Here is a 17,310-nt window from a genome sequence, read left to right as displayed (position 1 = left end):
ACATTTGTTCACTTTTAATGGTTCCAAAAGTACTTAACATGGAGCTTATGGACAGTTAATGCTGGACCACAGTTCCATCTGACCATGATCTGGGGTTGTTGAGCAAATTGAGCTTACCTAATCAGATTGGGTAAGGAATTTACCATCAGGTATCGGGAGGACAGTCGAGGATAAAATAGTGGTGTGGCGAGTCTCCTTCAGAGAGAGTGAATCCTTATAAATCTTGCAATTATGCTATCTAACTATTATTGTGTTTTGGGTTTTGGTAGTGTAGGTTCCGGAGTTTGCTGATGGAAATATTAACAGGCTGATCTTCAGGCTTGTTGAATGAAAAACAGGTTTAAATAATTTTTTTAGAGTGTTATTAGATGTAAATAGGTATTCTGAGCAAGTAATTGTTATTGGGAGTTGATGTGTGAAGTGTTTAAAATCAGACCTTGATCCAATTAGGGAACATTAGTGGGACATGATGAGCCAACATGTGATGAGGACTGTTTAACTTCAGGGACCAAAGTGGTGATGGCACTCTGGATTTATTTCTTCTTCTTCCTTTTAACTGGGATACAGAATTTTGCTGGCATTAAAGAAATTGTACTGAAGGAAAAACTTGTGAGTGTAAAGCAGTTTCTAGCTCAAGACTATTTCTTGGTAGTAGTTGGAAATTTTCCTACATACACATCAGCATAATTGAAATTAACAGATAATCATTAACAAGGTGCACACACTCTTTTTTCTAAAAAAAAAAAAAAAAAAAAAAAAAAAAAAAAAAAAAAAAAAAAAAAAAAAAAAAAAAAAAACACGAAAGAAAGTAGGAAACTAATTCTACCTGAATATAGCCTGATGTATTAATAGGACTGAGCAAAGAACTGGTTCTGGCTAAGAATAAAAATACAATAATATTTTGATTAAGTGTATTAGGCTACACTGATTAACTTCAAATTTCTAGGCACAATTCATATCAGTAACTGACAGAACACTGGTTTTTATTTAAATGACAGCTGTCAGATGCATTTGTTTTCATTGGACGTTATTTACACATAATTTATAAAAGAAGTGGAGCAGCAAGAAGAGATACTAACATGACACACACACACACACACACACACACACACACACACACACACACACACACACACACAATAGGAAGTGTAGACAGACATTTGACCTGTGTCATAAAATACAACTGTACATGTACATTTATTATATTTATGCACCAAACTTGACATTTCGGTCGGTACTGTTGGAATTAAAGCAAAAAAGTGCCTCTTAGTCACCCAAGAAATAAAATTGGGGTACCTAGTGAATGGTGATGGAGTCTGTCTCAAACCAGAGAAAATAAGAGCAGTTACAGATTTTCCGACTCCTCAGCATAATCGCAATGTGGGACTCAACAATTTCTGGCCATACTTATTTGACAAACCATTCATCATTGTGGCAAACCACTTTCTGGCTGACCAGCCTCAGGCATCCACTGGATTGGCTGGTGAGATGGACACAGAGGCTTCTTGAGTATGACATCATAGTGGTATACAAAACTGGATACAAACACAAGGGCACTGACTGCCTTTGAAGAATTCTTCTGGTAGAACATAGTAGCCAGGATGAAATCTCAGTCACTGCTGCATTAAATGACATTGTTGCTGAACAGAGGAAAGATTCTGAACTGTGGAAACCATAGAAGTCTTGAAGAAGGAACTGACCAAAGGAGAATTGCAATTAATTAATTAAACATTGTGCAAGAGAAACTATGATCCAGTAGGACAGAAATGGTTGCTCATCTACCATCAGCTATGCTGAAGTTCTTCCACTGTGCTTAACATCTGATCACCTGGACATGACGAGATGCACTTATTACTGGCCAGGTCTCTATCACTCTGTTAAAAAAACTACGCAAGTCGCTGTAAGGTATGTCAACAATGGAAGCATATGCTGCAGTTACCTCCGGGCATCTGGCACCAATTCTGCCTGCAGCACTACAATTCCACCGAATTGGAATTGACCTCTTGGGGAGGTTCCTGAAGTCGACAAATGGAACTGATGGGTAATAATCTGCACTAACTACCCCACCCACTATGACGTCAACGAAGATGTGGTGACCACTGAAGCTCTGGAAAGTGCAAGGTTCCTTGTAAAGAACATCATTTTCTACAATGGAGCACACAATGTGATGATATCTGATTATGGAAAAGTTTTCCAATAAAGATTAATACCACACTTGACTTCATGTTGCGACTTCACTTGCAGGATGAAAACTGCCTAACTTCCAAAGACAAATGGCCCCACAGAATGCTTTACTAAGACACTGGCAAATATGCTCTCGATGTATATTGATGTCGAAGAGAGAGATTGGAATGACATTCAAATACAAGCGAAATAAGACAAGATTGCTACACTGTCAAGCACCAACCAGTGAGATACAGTTCTAGACTTGGCTTGGATGTTGATTCCTGTGCAGAAAGTAGGACTATCGGAAAAGTTACTCAAAAGTGCAAAGACATCATCCGTGTCCTTCATATGAAGTACTGCTGCAGTCCAGAGGTGCAGATCAAAGATGAGAGGTTCAATAAAACTGAAGACCCAGTCAATAATCTCAAAGCTTCAATGGGACGGGCTACTCTCGATGCTGATGTTCATCATGGGGAAGAGGATTTAACAATATAACCAGAATGTAAAGATCCACCAGCACCACCTTACAGAGAACCAATGAAAAGATCTAAATTCAATGTATTGCAGTCTGTCGTGATGAGAATTTCTGAAATGACCAACTGCTATTATTCCCGGAGAGGGAGAAATAAACCGAGCTCTGGCGCAAGCAGTATGGTGTAGTGGTTAGCTGCAATGGCTAGCGTGCTGTGAGACACCTGTTCAGACCCAACCACCAGCAAATATTTAGTACTTTTCATTTCTGGATGGTTCCTGAAATACATTGTCCAGTCACATTGATGTGACCTGTCAATAGCGTCAGCAGCGGAAGAAAGTTTGAGCTGCTTCATTAGTGACTCATTCATCTCGGTGCCACTCACTCTGAATGGGGCTCACACCATAGGCATCACACAGCCACAGCAACAATTACTGCACTAGTGAACCATTGCAGGGAGTCCCTGTGCCCCAGCCGCAATGGGTACATACGCTAGCAAAACCTCTCATCACACATTTAATGAAAATGAGAAGTTGTATAAAGAGAAAGCGAAAATTGGAGAAAGGGGGGGGGGGGGGGGGGGGGAGGCTGAATGTCCTGTGTGATCAGCAGCAAGACCATCGAATGGGAAGCCAAAGGAGAAAAAAGAATAGTGGAAGGATCGACTCGCAGCATGGAAAGGGGAGTAGTGCGGCAAGGGCCAGGGGCTACGTTATTGGCCAAGCAAATACTCACAAGAGAGGTGAGCCCCACTGAGGGGAGGCAGATTGGTAAGTGGTAACACGCATCTTAGGTACTGGCACAACGAATAACATTTACAAGAGGCTTAAGACAGAAACAAACTGTTTTACTGAATTAACTAAACTATTATAAGGAGCACTGAAAAAACCTCATGAATTAATAGTGGTTCCTAAAACAATGAGCCACAATATTGATGTCACTTGCTGATATGATGAATACTGAAGAAAAAAGTGGTGCCAAGAGGCACAGTAAGAACTGTGTCCGTCATAGAGACCTGCTGAAGAAATCAACACTCTATAAATGGTCACACTGTTTTATGTGCCCAGCTGTGTAGCAGTTGTACAGATGCTGTGGAGTGGGTGAGTCTCAATATTTTTGCCTCCGTACCACATCCTGCACTATTCAAGATAGTAAGTCCATAGCCACACGGTGTATATGTCGCAGCATATCAGCGGGACCAAACTCTATTGTTGTCACCTTGAAGAGAAGAAGCGTGACTGAGCTCAGACCAACAAAAGCATAGCTCAGTGCAGAGCTATCGTCTTTTTCCCGTTAGCCTGCAACCATAGTACGCAGGTGTCTGGTTGAATGGCAGAACCGGGAGCCTTGGGCAGAGGCAGACACAGGCACATGGAGAAAGAACCTCGCTGCATTAGCAGATGGCTGTTGCAATATAGGCATGTATGGGATGGGGCTGGACTGCTAAAACTGATGAGTGGTGATGGGCCACCATACTGTCATTGAATAAGTGTCCCATTACAACAAAGATGATAATGAAGATCTCTCCCATTTCTCTCTGTGTTAGTGATGTGCAACAGCCATCAGCAGATACTGTTGGTAACAATGGTGGAGGGCAGAAAAGGGGGAAAGGGTTCAGTTCATCCAAATACACACAGATTTTTATGGAGTCCTATTTTTTTTATTTTTTATTTTTTTATTCTGATCACACAAATGTGACAATTGCTTTCATGTTCTTTGCAAGTCTTTATCAGATGATCTGATTAAAAGGAAAGAAAAATCGGGGCTAGTAAAACAATAAGGAACTAAGTTACAAATTTATTTATACAGCTTAACTTACTTGAATACTTAGTGTAGTAAATTATACAAGTATGAGTTAGTATGTAATGCGTTCAAGTAAGTCAGGTCAGTTTGATTATGTAATTTAGTTTCTTACAAGGGAAACATCCCATCGCACCCCTCCCCTCCCCCCCTTCCATTCAGATTTATTGGTTAGCTGGCCCAATCGATAGCCTGTCATTAACTGAACACATATCAAGCACGAAAATAGGAAGAAGGTGTGCCGAACTGTGTGTGTATGTGTATGTGTATGTATGTGTGTGTGTGTGTGTGGGGGGGGGGGGGGGGGATTTAAAAACAGTGAATGGTCCAGCCTTAACAAGTGGAACATTGAGGAAGTGGAAGAGCCATGGGGTTGTGGTTAAGTGGTCATGTTGTTGGACTGCAAAGCAGACGGGGCCAAGTTCAAAACTCCCTCATACCACTTATTTTAAATTCACCCCCCCCCCCCTGCCCTACCACAACAACATTATGAATTGTCCATCGGGTCACTGTCACTGAAATGTTTGTTCTATTGGTTATAGAATATAAGTCATGTGATAGGAGTACATTACCGTCACAAGTAAATGTGATGAATAGTGAGAACAGGCGAGATACCACATAGATACCTCACAGAAATGAAAACAACAAATAAATGGGTGTGTACTATGTTACAACAAAGGAATTCAATAGTCAAAACTATAAAAACAGAATGCAAAAATGTTAAAAACATATGTTTTGAGAGAGCACAAAGAAACTATGTGACTGTGGAACTGTTGTGTTTATTTGTTGCAGCTTATGTGATGAACTATGTTTTCATCATTTCCTTGGGAGTGACCATATTCATAGTCACATGAACACCTAAATTGGACAATCTCACTCACCCACCACAAGTACAAATTAGGTGCGTCTATAAGAGATTCCTATCATATGACACACGTACTATCACTAAAGCCATGTATGACACACCAGAAGTGTTTACCGGTGGACGATTTGGTTGGCTTGTTGCCTTGTCATCAAACATTTGCAGTTCCCATTCAAAAGCCTCTTTGTTTCGGCTGCTAATAGAGTAGTTGTGCAGACTCAACTTTCATTGTAGGTTCCTTTCTTACACCTTGCTGTTGCAAACAGACATTACAGCATGACACAGACACAAATTTGAATAATGGGATCGGGCATCAGGGAGCTTTGAGGCCGGCTCATCTGCTTTGCAGTCTAACACCGTGACCACTTAATCATAATGCCCTGTCTGTTCTACACTGCTCTATGTTGTGTTTCATGTGCTTGGACTGTTCACTGTTTCCATTTTGCATTTTTTTCATAATTTAGTACACCTTCTTCCTCTTTTCACACTTGATCTGTGTTCAGTTTTGACGGGCTGTCCACTGGACCCTTTTATCACTAAATCTGAGGGGGTTTGTGATGGGGAGTTTCCCTTGCTAGTTTTTTGTTTGTTCAGGTACAAGTAACTATGTAACATAGTGAAGAATGTACAGTAGAAAATTAAAGTTGGTTTGAGCCAGTAATTTAGTTTCTTAGTATTTTACTATTCTCCTTTTCTCTAATTTTGAACAGATCATATGTAACCAGTTATGATAACATTTGTGTGGCCAAAGACAGGAAAAATACAATAAAAGAATTTTAATCAGTTTCTTTTCCACAGTAGCTGTATATAAATTGTAGTAGTTAACAAGAAAAACATATATGCATGCTGCACCTTAGCATATAAATAATATAAAAAATTAAATGTACAGCACACAGAAGATATTTTCTTGTAAACTATTTCACAATTTGAAAGAACCTTGTTTACAACATGTTTACTATGTCCTATCACTGTAACCTCATGAAGTTATTTTCACTCTACGATATCAAGAGCCAGTGGCTTTAAAATGACTGCCTTTGCTTTCCCATTCTTTCCTGTGGATTCTCTTTGCTTTTATACTCGCAAGGTGATTTTTTCCAGTATATTCCGGAATTTATATACTACTATGTCACAGAGTATCTATGGCAGTCAATATCAATATGAAACGTGTGTAAAAAATGTAACCTTTTATCGTTGCAAGCGTATTTGCAAGTGCAGGTACCTGTGACAGCCTTCTTAGTATTCACTTTTTAGCAGCATGAGTTTCTTAAGTATAGCTTCCTAGAAAGAGGTGATACCGAAAGCTTAAAGCTTGGAGACTGAGTACCCTAGAACATATTATCTGATTCACAATCAGAAATCTTCTGCGATTACGTATGTGAAATTCGCCTTGATATATTCATGGTATTCTCTGTTCCAAACACTCTGGGAGTTATTGTACTTTGAAGACGAAGGTGTACACGAAGATTGTGTTTCATATGCTACTGTATCACACACACTGGACGTGAGTTCGTCTTTATATACAACACGGATGTTACAAAACCTTGGCACTGTAAACACCTACTTGGATTCAAAACACAACATTCCACTATCTATGTCTATTAGTGATCACTGCAGCTTGCAAATATCTTGTGGTTCATGACCTTCCTGCTCAAGAAGCCTAGTTCCGTCTAATGAGCAAGTAATGAAGACCAGTGGCAACACACTGGAAGCACATAGAATGTTTGGCTTATTGACTACCATGAACATGACAAACCTTGTACTCCCAACTCTGACATCAGCCTGATTAAGACATACAAACCGAACTGAAATAAAATCTTGCAATATGCAGCCAGTTATTCAATGTTTCACCATTACAGAACAGAAGAAATACAAGACGAACTGTGCATTTAGAACATCACATACGTGTTAACTGTCACATCTGGCACACCACACTGCAATTAGTCTCCTGTAACAATTCTGAAGGTGGCAGGGGTAAAATACAAGGAACGAAAGGCTATTTACAATTTGTACAGAAACCAAATGGCAGTTACAAGAGTTGAGGGGCATGAAAGGGAAGCAGTGGTTGGGAAGGGAGTGAGACAGGGTTGTAGCCTCTCCCCGATGTTATTCAATCTGTATATTGAGCAAGCAGTGAAGGAAACAAAAGAAAAATTCGGAGTAGGTATTAAAATCCATGGAGAAGAAATAAAAACTTTGAGGTTCGCCGATGACATTGTAATTCTGTCAGAGACAGCAAAGGACTTGGAAGAGCAGTTAAACGGAATGGATAGCATCTTGAAAGGAGGATATAAGATGAACATCAACAAAAGCAAAACAAGGATAATAGAATGTAGTCGAATTAAGTCGGGAGATGCTGAGGGTATTAGATTAGGAAATGAGACACTTAAAGTAGTAAAGGAGTTTTGCTATTTGGGGACCAAAATAACTGATGATGGTCGAAGTAGATAGGATATAAAATGTAGACTGGCAATGGCAAGGAAAGCATTTCTGAAGAAGAGAAATCTGTTAACATCGAGTATAGATTTAAGTGTCAGGAAGTCGTTTCTCAAAGTATTTGTATGGAGTGTAGCCATTTATGGAAGTGAAACATGGACGATAAATGGTTTGGACAAGAAGAGAATAGAAGCTTTCGAAATATGGTGCTACAGAAGAATGCTTAAGATTAGATGGGTAGATCACATAACTAATGAGGAGATATTGAATAGGATTGTGGAGAAGAGAAGTTTGTGGCATAACTTGACTAGAAGAGGGGATCGATTGGTAGGACATGTTCTGAGGCATCAAGGGATCACCAATTTAGCATTGGAGGGCAGCGTGGAGGGTAAAAATCGTAGAGGGAGACCAAGAGATGAATACACTGAGCAGATTCAGAATGATGTGGGTTGCAGTAGGTACTGGGAGATGAAGAGGCTTGCACAGGATAGAGTAGCATGGAGAGCAGCATCAAACCAGTCTCAGGACTGAAGACCACAACAACAACAACAACAACAACAACAACAACATAGGTTATATAAGTCAACACCATCTTTTGTGGCTAATGAAAGTATTATTTAGATCAATTTATTTAAGTTGCAAAACACGGTATTAACCTATATAATATGTATAACTGTGACTGCAAAGACGACAAAAAACAAAGAAGACAAAATACATTCCTGTAACGTTCCACAAAATTTCCCATTGTTTGATTATTGAACCTAGTAATTGTTTTCTGAGACACCATTTGATTCTGATGTGGCAAGCCATTTATTATGATCTTGCGCATCATTGTTTGAGAATAAATTCACCAGACAGTGCATATTTCCATCGTGGATTTGTCTTCAACATTCCTAATCTGACTTAGGGTACTAATTTGACAAACATAAATAACAAAATTTTATAAAAAGTGTAGACTTTCGATAAAAATCATATGGAAAAACATCCAAAAACTTTAAAGATAAAACAATGATACAACTACATTTTTTTCAGACTTACTGTAGGTGGTGCAGCTGTTGGAGCAGGAGCCGGCACAACCTCAGGCCGACTGTAAACAGTTGGCTGCTGTGGAGCAAGCAGTGGTGGAGGTGGAGGAGGTGGAGCAGCATGACAAGAATGTCGGCTGGCTCCCTGCTGAAGTCGGCAATAAGCATCATCTTCACCACGGCCAATCAAGCTTCGGCTGCAATAATGGAATGACTCATATTATGTTATGTTATTGGAGACATAGCAATTTATATACATTGGTGATCCACAAATAGTCTATTAATTGAATTATTTAGTGATTAGATTAGATTCAGTTTCATTCCACAGACCCAAAAAATGAGATGATTCTGGTGGGTGTGGAACTTGTCAAAAATCATAACATAAAAAATTTAAAACATTTGAATATAACACTTACTATGCTGATCATTTGTCAGGAGATTGTCAAAACAAGTGAATACAAGACAGTAAACTGGAACACCTAGTATTTACAGAATTAATACACTGTCAGAATGAAATCGATGTTATGCACTATTAGTAAATTTATCACATACAAAATACCTAATCTTGATTGTTGTGACCAAGTGTTGTCACAACTGAAATCTAACAGATATTTTAATTTAAGCTGGCCTAACAGTCTCTGTTAAGATATTCATCTATAGAGTGGAAGGAGTTGCCTATCAAAAAGTCTTTCAAACTCTGTGCTCTATCTGAAACAAAGTTTTTAATGGTTGCTGGCTATTTTTTGAAAATGTGTGTTCCTGAATATTGGACACCTTTTTGGACCAAGGTAAGTGATTTCAGATCTTTATGTAGATTGTTCTTATTCCTAGTATTGATACTATGTACTGAGCTGTTGGTTGGAAAGAGAGATAGATTACTTGCAACAAATTTCATTAAGGAATAAATATACTGAGAAGCAGTGGTTAGAATAGAAAGTTCCTTGAACAGGTTTCCACATGATGTTCTAGAATTTATGCCACAAATGACTTTTATTACACACTTTTGCACCCTATAAACTTTTGCTCGATTTAATGAGTTACCCCAGAACATGATCCCGTATGACATAATAGAGGGAAAGTAAGCAAAGTATGCAAGTTTTTTTTATATTTATCTCTCCTACATCTGACATCGTTCTCACTGCAAATATAGACTTGGTTACGCGCTTAAGCAATTCTGTGGTATGCCCTTCCCAACCTAATTTATTGTCGAGTTGTAATCTCAGAAATTTAACACTGTCAACCTCTTCGATCTGCATGTCTTCATGTATTATACACATGCTGGAAGGAAATCTCTTACAGGTTCTGAACTGCAAATAGTGGGTCTTTCCAAAGTTTAATGACAGTGAATTAGCTTTAAACCATTTATCAATGCCAGTAAAAATTTTATTAGCAGCTATTCCTAAATCTGTGCTTGACTTGCTAGTTATTGCAATGTTTGTATCATCTGCAAGCAAAACAAACTTAGCATCTGGTAATGTAACAGACGAGAGGTCATTAATGTACACAAGAAAAAGCAATGGACCCAAGATGGAACCTTGAGGAATGCCACATGTAATTAATTCCCAATCAGATGGAGACTGACTGCTTACTGCACAGATATTTTGCAGTGACAACCTTTGTTTCCTGTTCGTTAGATAAGACTCAAACGATTTCACAGCATGGCCGGTGATGCCATAATACTCTAATTTACTGAAGAGAATGCTGTGGTTCAAACAGTCAAAGGCTTTTGACAGGTAACATAAAATGCCAGTAGCCTTTAATTTATTATCTAATGAATTAAGTACATTCTCACTGCAAGTGTAAATAGGTTTCTCTACGTCAGAACCCTTAAGAAATTCAAACTGTGACTTGGGCAATACATTATTTGCAGTCAGATGCTCAAGGAGATGCTTGAACACAGGCTTTTTAAATATTTTTGAGAAAGCCAGCCAAAGAGAAATTGGTCGATAGCTTGGAGGTATCTCTGTAACCCCCTTCTTGTAAAGAGGCTAAAAATTCAGCATATTTTTGCCGGTCTGGAAATGTCCCACTGATAAGAGACTGATTACACAAATAACTTAAGACAGAACTCAACTCACAAGAGCACTCTGATTAACTTCGCTGATATGTTATCATACCCAGTAGAATACTTAGATGTTAATGACTTCCTTGGGAATCATGTCTTTTCCATTTTAATGAAGTTATTTTTAAAGACTGGTCTCAGATACTCCATTGCACTGTTCACCGAGCCTGATAACTCCAAGCTGTCAGTAACAGAAATGAAGTACTTCTTTAAGAGGTTTGCAACACTACATGCACTTGTTAGTTTCACTCAAAAGTCATTGTTGTAGCACAGTGTGAAGGCAAACAACACTTTTGATGTATTTATAAATATTAGTAGTCTAATTGCTTTAAAGTATTTGAGGCAGTATTTGAGACTTAATTTTGTGACATTTTTGAAATAATGAAAATCCAAAGGTTGATTACAATGGTAGCAACACTGAGAAGTGTGTGTGTGTGTGTGTGTGCGTGCGCGCGTGCACACAGAGACAAAACATTTAATAAATGAATCCATATCCAGGAGTAGGGATCTAAATGATTCATTATATGGGGAACATGGGATTCAGAGAGAAAAAGAGAGCAGAGGAAACAAGGATAGTGAAGGGCATAAATTCAATGGTAGTATATTTGGACAACAGCCAATTTCTGAAATATATTGTCTGTAAATTACTTACATAGTGAACAGTGGAATTTACTCGTATGTGAGAGACCAATGTCAGGCAGTCATAATAGGAGGTTTAAATCATGTATAAATATGGTAAGTACCCATAGGGACTGATTTGTTTGATTCAAGGGAGTGTGTCAAGAAATACAAATACTGAATTGGCAGATACTTAACAGCAGAAGCAAAATATAACACAGAAACCTATGTGCAAAATTTCAAGAAGCAATTTTCTGCAGGACATCCTTATGTACTCAACAGATCATTGGTTCATGCCCAAAGGAGATTGAAATAACAAGATCAGACTACTGGGTGTGCAGGCAGATACATATAAGCATTCTTTCTATACTCCATTATCAAACAAAATCAAGATGAAGCTTAAATATATGGTAAAATGCAGTATACTGCCATTGCATAAGAATGACTTGGAGGGGACACATACTGACATTGATTTACATTAAAATTTCAGTCTGGTTCTCTTAATTTGCAAACTGAATAAGATTATTAGCACAAAACTACAACTACTTCTAGGTAAATCACATTAAAATTGAGATGTAGATGAGAACATTTTGTGCACTTTTGAGAAATGGTTGTTTTACTGCTATTTATACTCTCAAAAATGCAAGTGTTGGTTGGTTGGTTGTTTTGGGGGAGGAGACCAGACAGCGAGGTCATCGGTCTCATCGGATTAGGGGGAAGGACGGGGAACGAAGTCGGCCGTGCCCTTTTAAAGGAACCATCCCAGCATTTGCCTGGAGCGATTTAAGGAAATCATGGAAAACCTAAATCAGGATGGCCGGATGCAGGATGCAAGAGTTGTTCAAATAGATAATCATGAATTCATAAACATGAGTAGCAGACATTCCTTTGTATTATAAAAATAAATGTACGTGTGCATATATGTATGTTCCATATCTCCTCCTAAACCACTGAACCAATTTCAACCAAACTTGGTACACATATCACTTACTGTCTAGTAAGAATTGCTGTGGCGGTAAGAAACACCTACCTATCAAAGGGGTGGGGGTGAAAAAGCAGTGAAAATACTCATACTTTATTCATCTAGTATTTGTGAATGAGTGCACTTAGTCTCTTGTAGGAAACTTTACATCTAATCTCAAACCTTTACAAATATTTTTCTCACTGACAAGTTCCACAAAATAACGAAAGAAAAAAGTATATATATATATATATATATATATATATATATATATATATATATATATATAATAGAGGGAAACATTCCACGTGGGAAAAATATATCTAAAAAGAAAGATGATGAAACTTACCAAACAAAAGCGCTGGCAGGTCGATAGACACACAAACAAACACAAACATACACACAAAATTCTAGCTTTCGCAACCAATGGTTGCCTCGTCAGGAAAGAGGGAAGGAGAAGGAAAGACAAAAGGATATGGGTTTTAAGGGAGAGGGTAAGGAGTCATTCCAATCCCGGGAGCGGAAAGACTTACCTTAGGGGGGGGAAAAAGGACAGGTATACACTCGCACACACACACATATCCATCCACACATACACAGACACAAGCAGACATTTGTAAAGGCAACGAGTTTTTATATATATATCTAAAAACAAAGATGATGTGACTTACCAAATGAAAGTGCTGGCAGGTCGACAGACACACAAACAAACACAAACATACACACAAAATTCAAGCTTTCGCAACAAACTGTTGCCTCATCAGGAAAGAGGGAAGGAGAGGGGAGACGAAAGGAAGTGGGTTTTAAAGGAGAGGGTAAGGAGTCATTCCAATCCCGGGAGCGGAAAGACTTACCTTAGGGGGAAAAAAGGACAGGTATACACTCGCACACACGCACATATCCATCCACACATACAGACACAAGCAGACATATTATATATATATATATATATATATATATATATATATATATATATATATATATATATATATATATATATAAAGAATGTGTGTGTGTGAAATCTTATGGGACTTAACTGCTAAGGTCATCAGTCCCTAAGCTTACACACTACTTAACCTAAATTATCCTAAGGACAAACGCACACACCCATGCCCGAGGGAGGACTCGAACCTCCACCGGGATCAGCCGCACTGAAAAGTTTATCACTTACTACATTTTTTCTGTTCATGCAGTGAAATTACCGCATGAAGTATGATGTTTTAATTTATTACTTCTTCAGTGCTAACTGTAGTCACAATGTGTTTCGCAGACAGTTTTCACACATGCCACTGTGTGTACTAGCAAAACTATATCAGTGTATGAAGCATTACTCAGCAGATATGACATCACAAACACTGAGATACATGAAAAGCTGCTGCATCATGCATGATGTTTTAATTTATTATTTCTTTACTGCGAAATCTAATTGGAAAACATTTTGCAAACAGCATCCATGTATGGCGCTGAATGTACTCACAAAAAAATGTTAGTGTATGACAAACATTCAGGCAATATGTTGTAACAAACATTGCGACGTCTGAAAACTGCTGCATCTTGTATAAAATTTTAATTTATTAAATTTATTAAAATAATGTAAATGGAAAGATAAATAACCTACTCACCAAGCGGCGGCAGAAAACAGACAAAAAAGAATGTTATAAATAAGCAAGCTTTCAGAGCCAGTGGCTCCTTCCTAGCTATAAAAACGTTCTTTTATGCGGGTGTTCTGCTGCTACTTGGTGAGTAGATTTTTCATCTATCCAATTACATTATTTTGTGAAAAATTGACTGATTTAGTGAGTGTGTAAGAAAGAACCATGGAGTTCATATGCAGCTCTGTGATTATTGTGCCATTGACTATTGTTTTTATAACAAGAACAGTTGAAGAAGTACTTTTGTAGACTCTTGACACAACCTTGTTAAAGGCAAGACTCACTTTACGATTCATGTTAAGAATGATCATGGTATCCAAGCCAACTTTCTTTTGACTATAACACAATTTGTTTCTAACGTCTGACTGTACAAGACACTTGCAGGAAGTTACATATTCATGTGGAAAGTGAGATTTTTATTGTGTATGGAGGTCAAATACATCATTAGTTGATGAAAAGTAAAGTTTGTATGTCTACTTATTTCATAAGTAGAAAGAGTCTAAAAATTCCTGTATCTAGCGTTGTTCAACAGAGAAGTAGTCAAGAGGGTTTCCAGCAGCCGGCTATTCAGGAAATAAGAGTGGCTGCAAATTCCAAGTAAGTCAGATCATAAAGAAGTGGAAGGTGGTTTGGAGGAATAAGCCAATATAACCCACATCCACACTCACACTTAAGTCATCAGAACGTTAGAGTGCTGATACCGTGAATGGCTGAAAGCAAGGGAAACTACAGCTGTAATTTTTCTCAAGGGCATACAGCTCTACAGTATGGCTAAATGATTATGGCATCCTCTTGGGTAAAATAATCCCCCATTCGGATCTTCGGGCAAGGACTATTCAAGAGGATGTCATCAACAGGAGAAACAAAGCTGACATTCTAAGGATTAGAGCATTGAATGCTAGATACCTTAATTGAGCAGGTATGAGGGCGATTTGAAAAGTTCTCGGAATCAACATGAGAGGTAAGCACTAGTGCAATGAGTTGTTCACTGAACTGTAAATACGAGCCACGTCAGTGCTCTTGGAAGAGAGCTGTGGCGGTGATGTGGTTCTGTAGTAGTTCCTGTTAAGGGATTTGCGAAGTTGAAAAAAATTGAGATTCGACCAGTGATTAAGTACTTCATAAAGAAAGGTATGAAAGCAAGAGACATTCAAGCTTATTTCCAGAATACACTAGGGGACTCTGCTCCTTCATATTCAACTGTTGCCAAGTGGACAAATGAATTTAAATTTGTTAGATGATGATCCGTGCAGTGGTCGGCCAAGATGTGTCACTACTTGAGAAATCATTGCAAAAGTGCAGAAAATGGTCATGGAGGATCGCAGATTGAAAGTGCGTGAAATTGCTCACACTTGCCAGATGTCATCTGAAATGGTATATCACATTTTACTGAAGAATGAAAAATGAAAAAATTATCTGCAAGATGAGTGCCATGGCTCTTGACGCGCACCCACACAAATGTGCCATTGCCATGGCAAAATTACACAAACTAAGGTACGAATTTTTGCCACACCCGCCTTATCCATCTGATATGGCTTCGTCAGAGTTCCATCTCTTCCCAAAACTGAAAATTTTTCTTGGTGGAGGAAGATTCACTTCAAACGAAGAACTGATAGCCAAAGTTGACAACTATTTTGCAGGCCTGGAGGAAACTCATTTTCAAGATGGGATCACAGCACTGGAACTCTGTTGGACCAAGTGCATTAATCTACAAGGAGACTACCGTATTTACTCGAATCTAAGCCGCACTTTTTTTCCGGCTTTTGTAATCCAAAAAACCGCCTGCAGCTTAGAATCGAGTGCAAAGTAAGCGGAAGTTCTGAAAAATGTTTGTAGGTGCCGCCACAACTAACTTCTGCGGTCGAATATATGTAGCGCTACACTGGCATGCTTTGCAGGCACACAGATAAATACTGGCGCCAAAACCTCTGTGTCGGTAAATAAATTTAAGAAAAGGTGGAAGACGAGCTTTTTTCTCTGCCCTGAGTTTCGACCACTGCATTTTTATACATTATCCAACGAAGTAAATACAAATTCCGTATAGTTCATCTTCGAACGTAGCAGCATTTCAATGTAATACGAAAATCCAACTGGCAGGACTGTTTGGGATGTTTGTCAATATGGCCAACTCTACGTTCTGAATTTTTTCCTACCTGTGAGAAGAGATGGTTGCTAATAGGAACTTTTATGAATTGTGAATCACATGTAGTATTCTCTTCACCATAAGAATAATACGAATATAAACATTCTGCCATGTTTTCTTTCGTGTTTGCTGCTATCTCATTTAAATCCTGTCTGCCTAATAAAGTACGAAACTAGAGTGAGACAACAGCAAATGCGGAAGAATGTACATATCATGTCATGTTTATATTCGTATTATTCTTATGCCTAATAGTGATACAGTCAGAAATGAAGCACGGCAATTGACTAGATTTTTAAATCTCAGATGACTCTAATTTCTGTGCAGAATGTAATATACTAAAGAGGCGTCCCAAAGATTTTCAAACGGAGAAAAATTTTAGCTAAACTCTTGTTCAGAACATCTTCTATCATACGCAGTCTATTATTTGGTTCTTGTTGATCATTATCAAAGAAAGCAGCAGTGTAAGTAACAACAAGTAGCAGTCTCTTGCCATTGTTTCGCTAATGAGATGATTCCTCTCTCATTTTTTTTTTAATTGTAAGCCGCGGTAGCGAACACAAAAGCAAGCCATGCCGTGAGCGGCGACAGGCCGTAAACACACACTATCAGAATGCGACAAACAATGCATGACAGTACAATAATGCATTTTCAGCTTAGAGTGACGTAAACACCTATAACAATGAGAACGGCACTTACCAGATCAAAGAAAAATAAGCAATCGATTCAAACCAGACGAAGCACGTGAAAAAGAAACAGAACCCGAATAAATGCGGACGGAGCGCCTGACGCATAGCAATGGCTACCTGGTAAAGCTCAACTGCTAAGCTTACGACTCGAACCAAACTACTATAGCTGTATCGTCATTCATTCGACCTAAACTGTGTCTCATATTACAATGGACCAACTTTGTTTCGATTTGGAGGTGCGGCCTAAAACTTTTTTCTCCCCTTGAATTTCGAGTCTCAAATTTCAGGTGCGGCTTAGATTCGGGAAAATTATTTCCTTGGTTTTGAGTCCCATTTTTCAGGTGCGGCTTAGAATCGAGTGCGGCTTAGATTCAAGTAAATACGGTACATTGAAAAATAAAAAAGTTTCAGTGATGTAAGTGCTTTTTCT

At 38.5% G+C, this 17,310-nt stretch overlaps 1 protein-coding gene across 1 annotated transcript in view; it reads right to left on the bottom strand.

The window, feature by feature from the left end:
- Window positions 1–17,310, bottom strand: part of LOC124613825 (E3 ubiquitin-protein ligase arkadia-C-like) — a 290,726-nt gene that overhangs the window by 82,031 nt on the left and 191,385 nt on the right. Inside the window, exon 8 of the mRNA XM_047142547.1 lies at window positions 8,772–8,955. Within this exon, the coding sequence (XP_046998503.1) occupies window positions 8,772–8,955 (184 nt within the window). The remainder of the gene's footprint in view (window positions 1–8,771; window positions 8,956–17,310) is intronic.

Source organism: Schistocerca americana, chromosome 4 (assembly GCF_021461395.2).
Source record: "Schistocerca americana isolate TAMUIC-IGC-003095 chromosome 4, iqSchAmer2.1, whole genome shotgun sequence".
NCBI lineage: Eukaryota > Metazoa > Arthropoda > Insecta > Orthoptera > Acrididae > Schistocerca > Schistocerca americana.
Note: the sequence above shows the minus strand (reverse complement) of the source record. Positions and strands in the feature narration are given on the sequence as shown.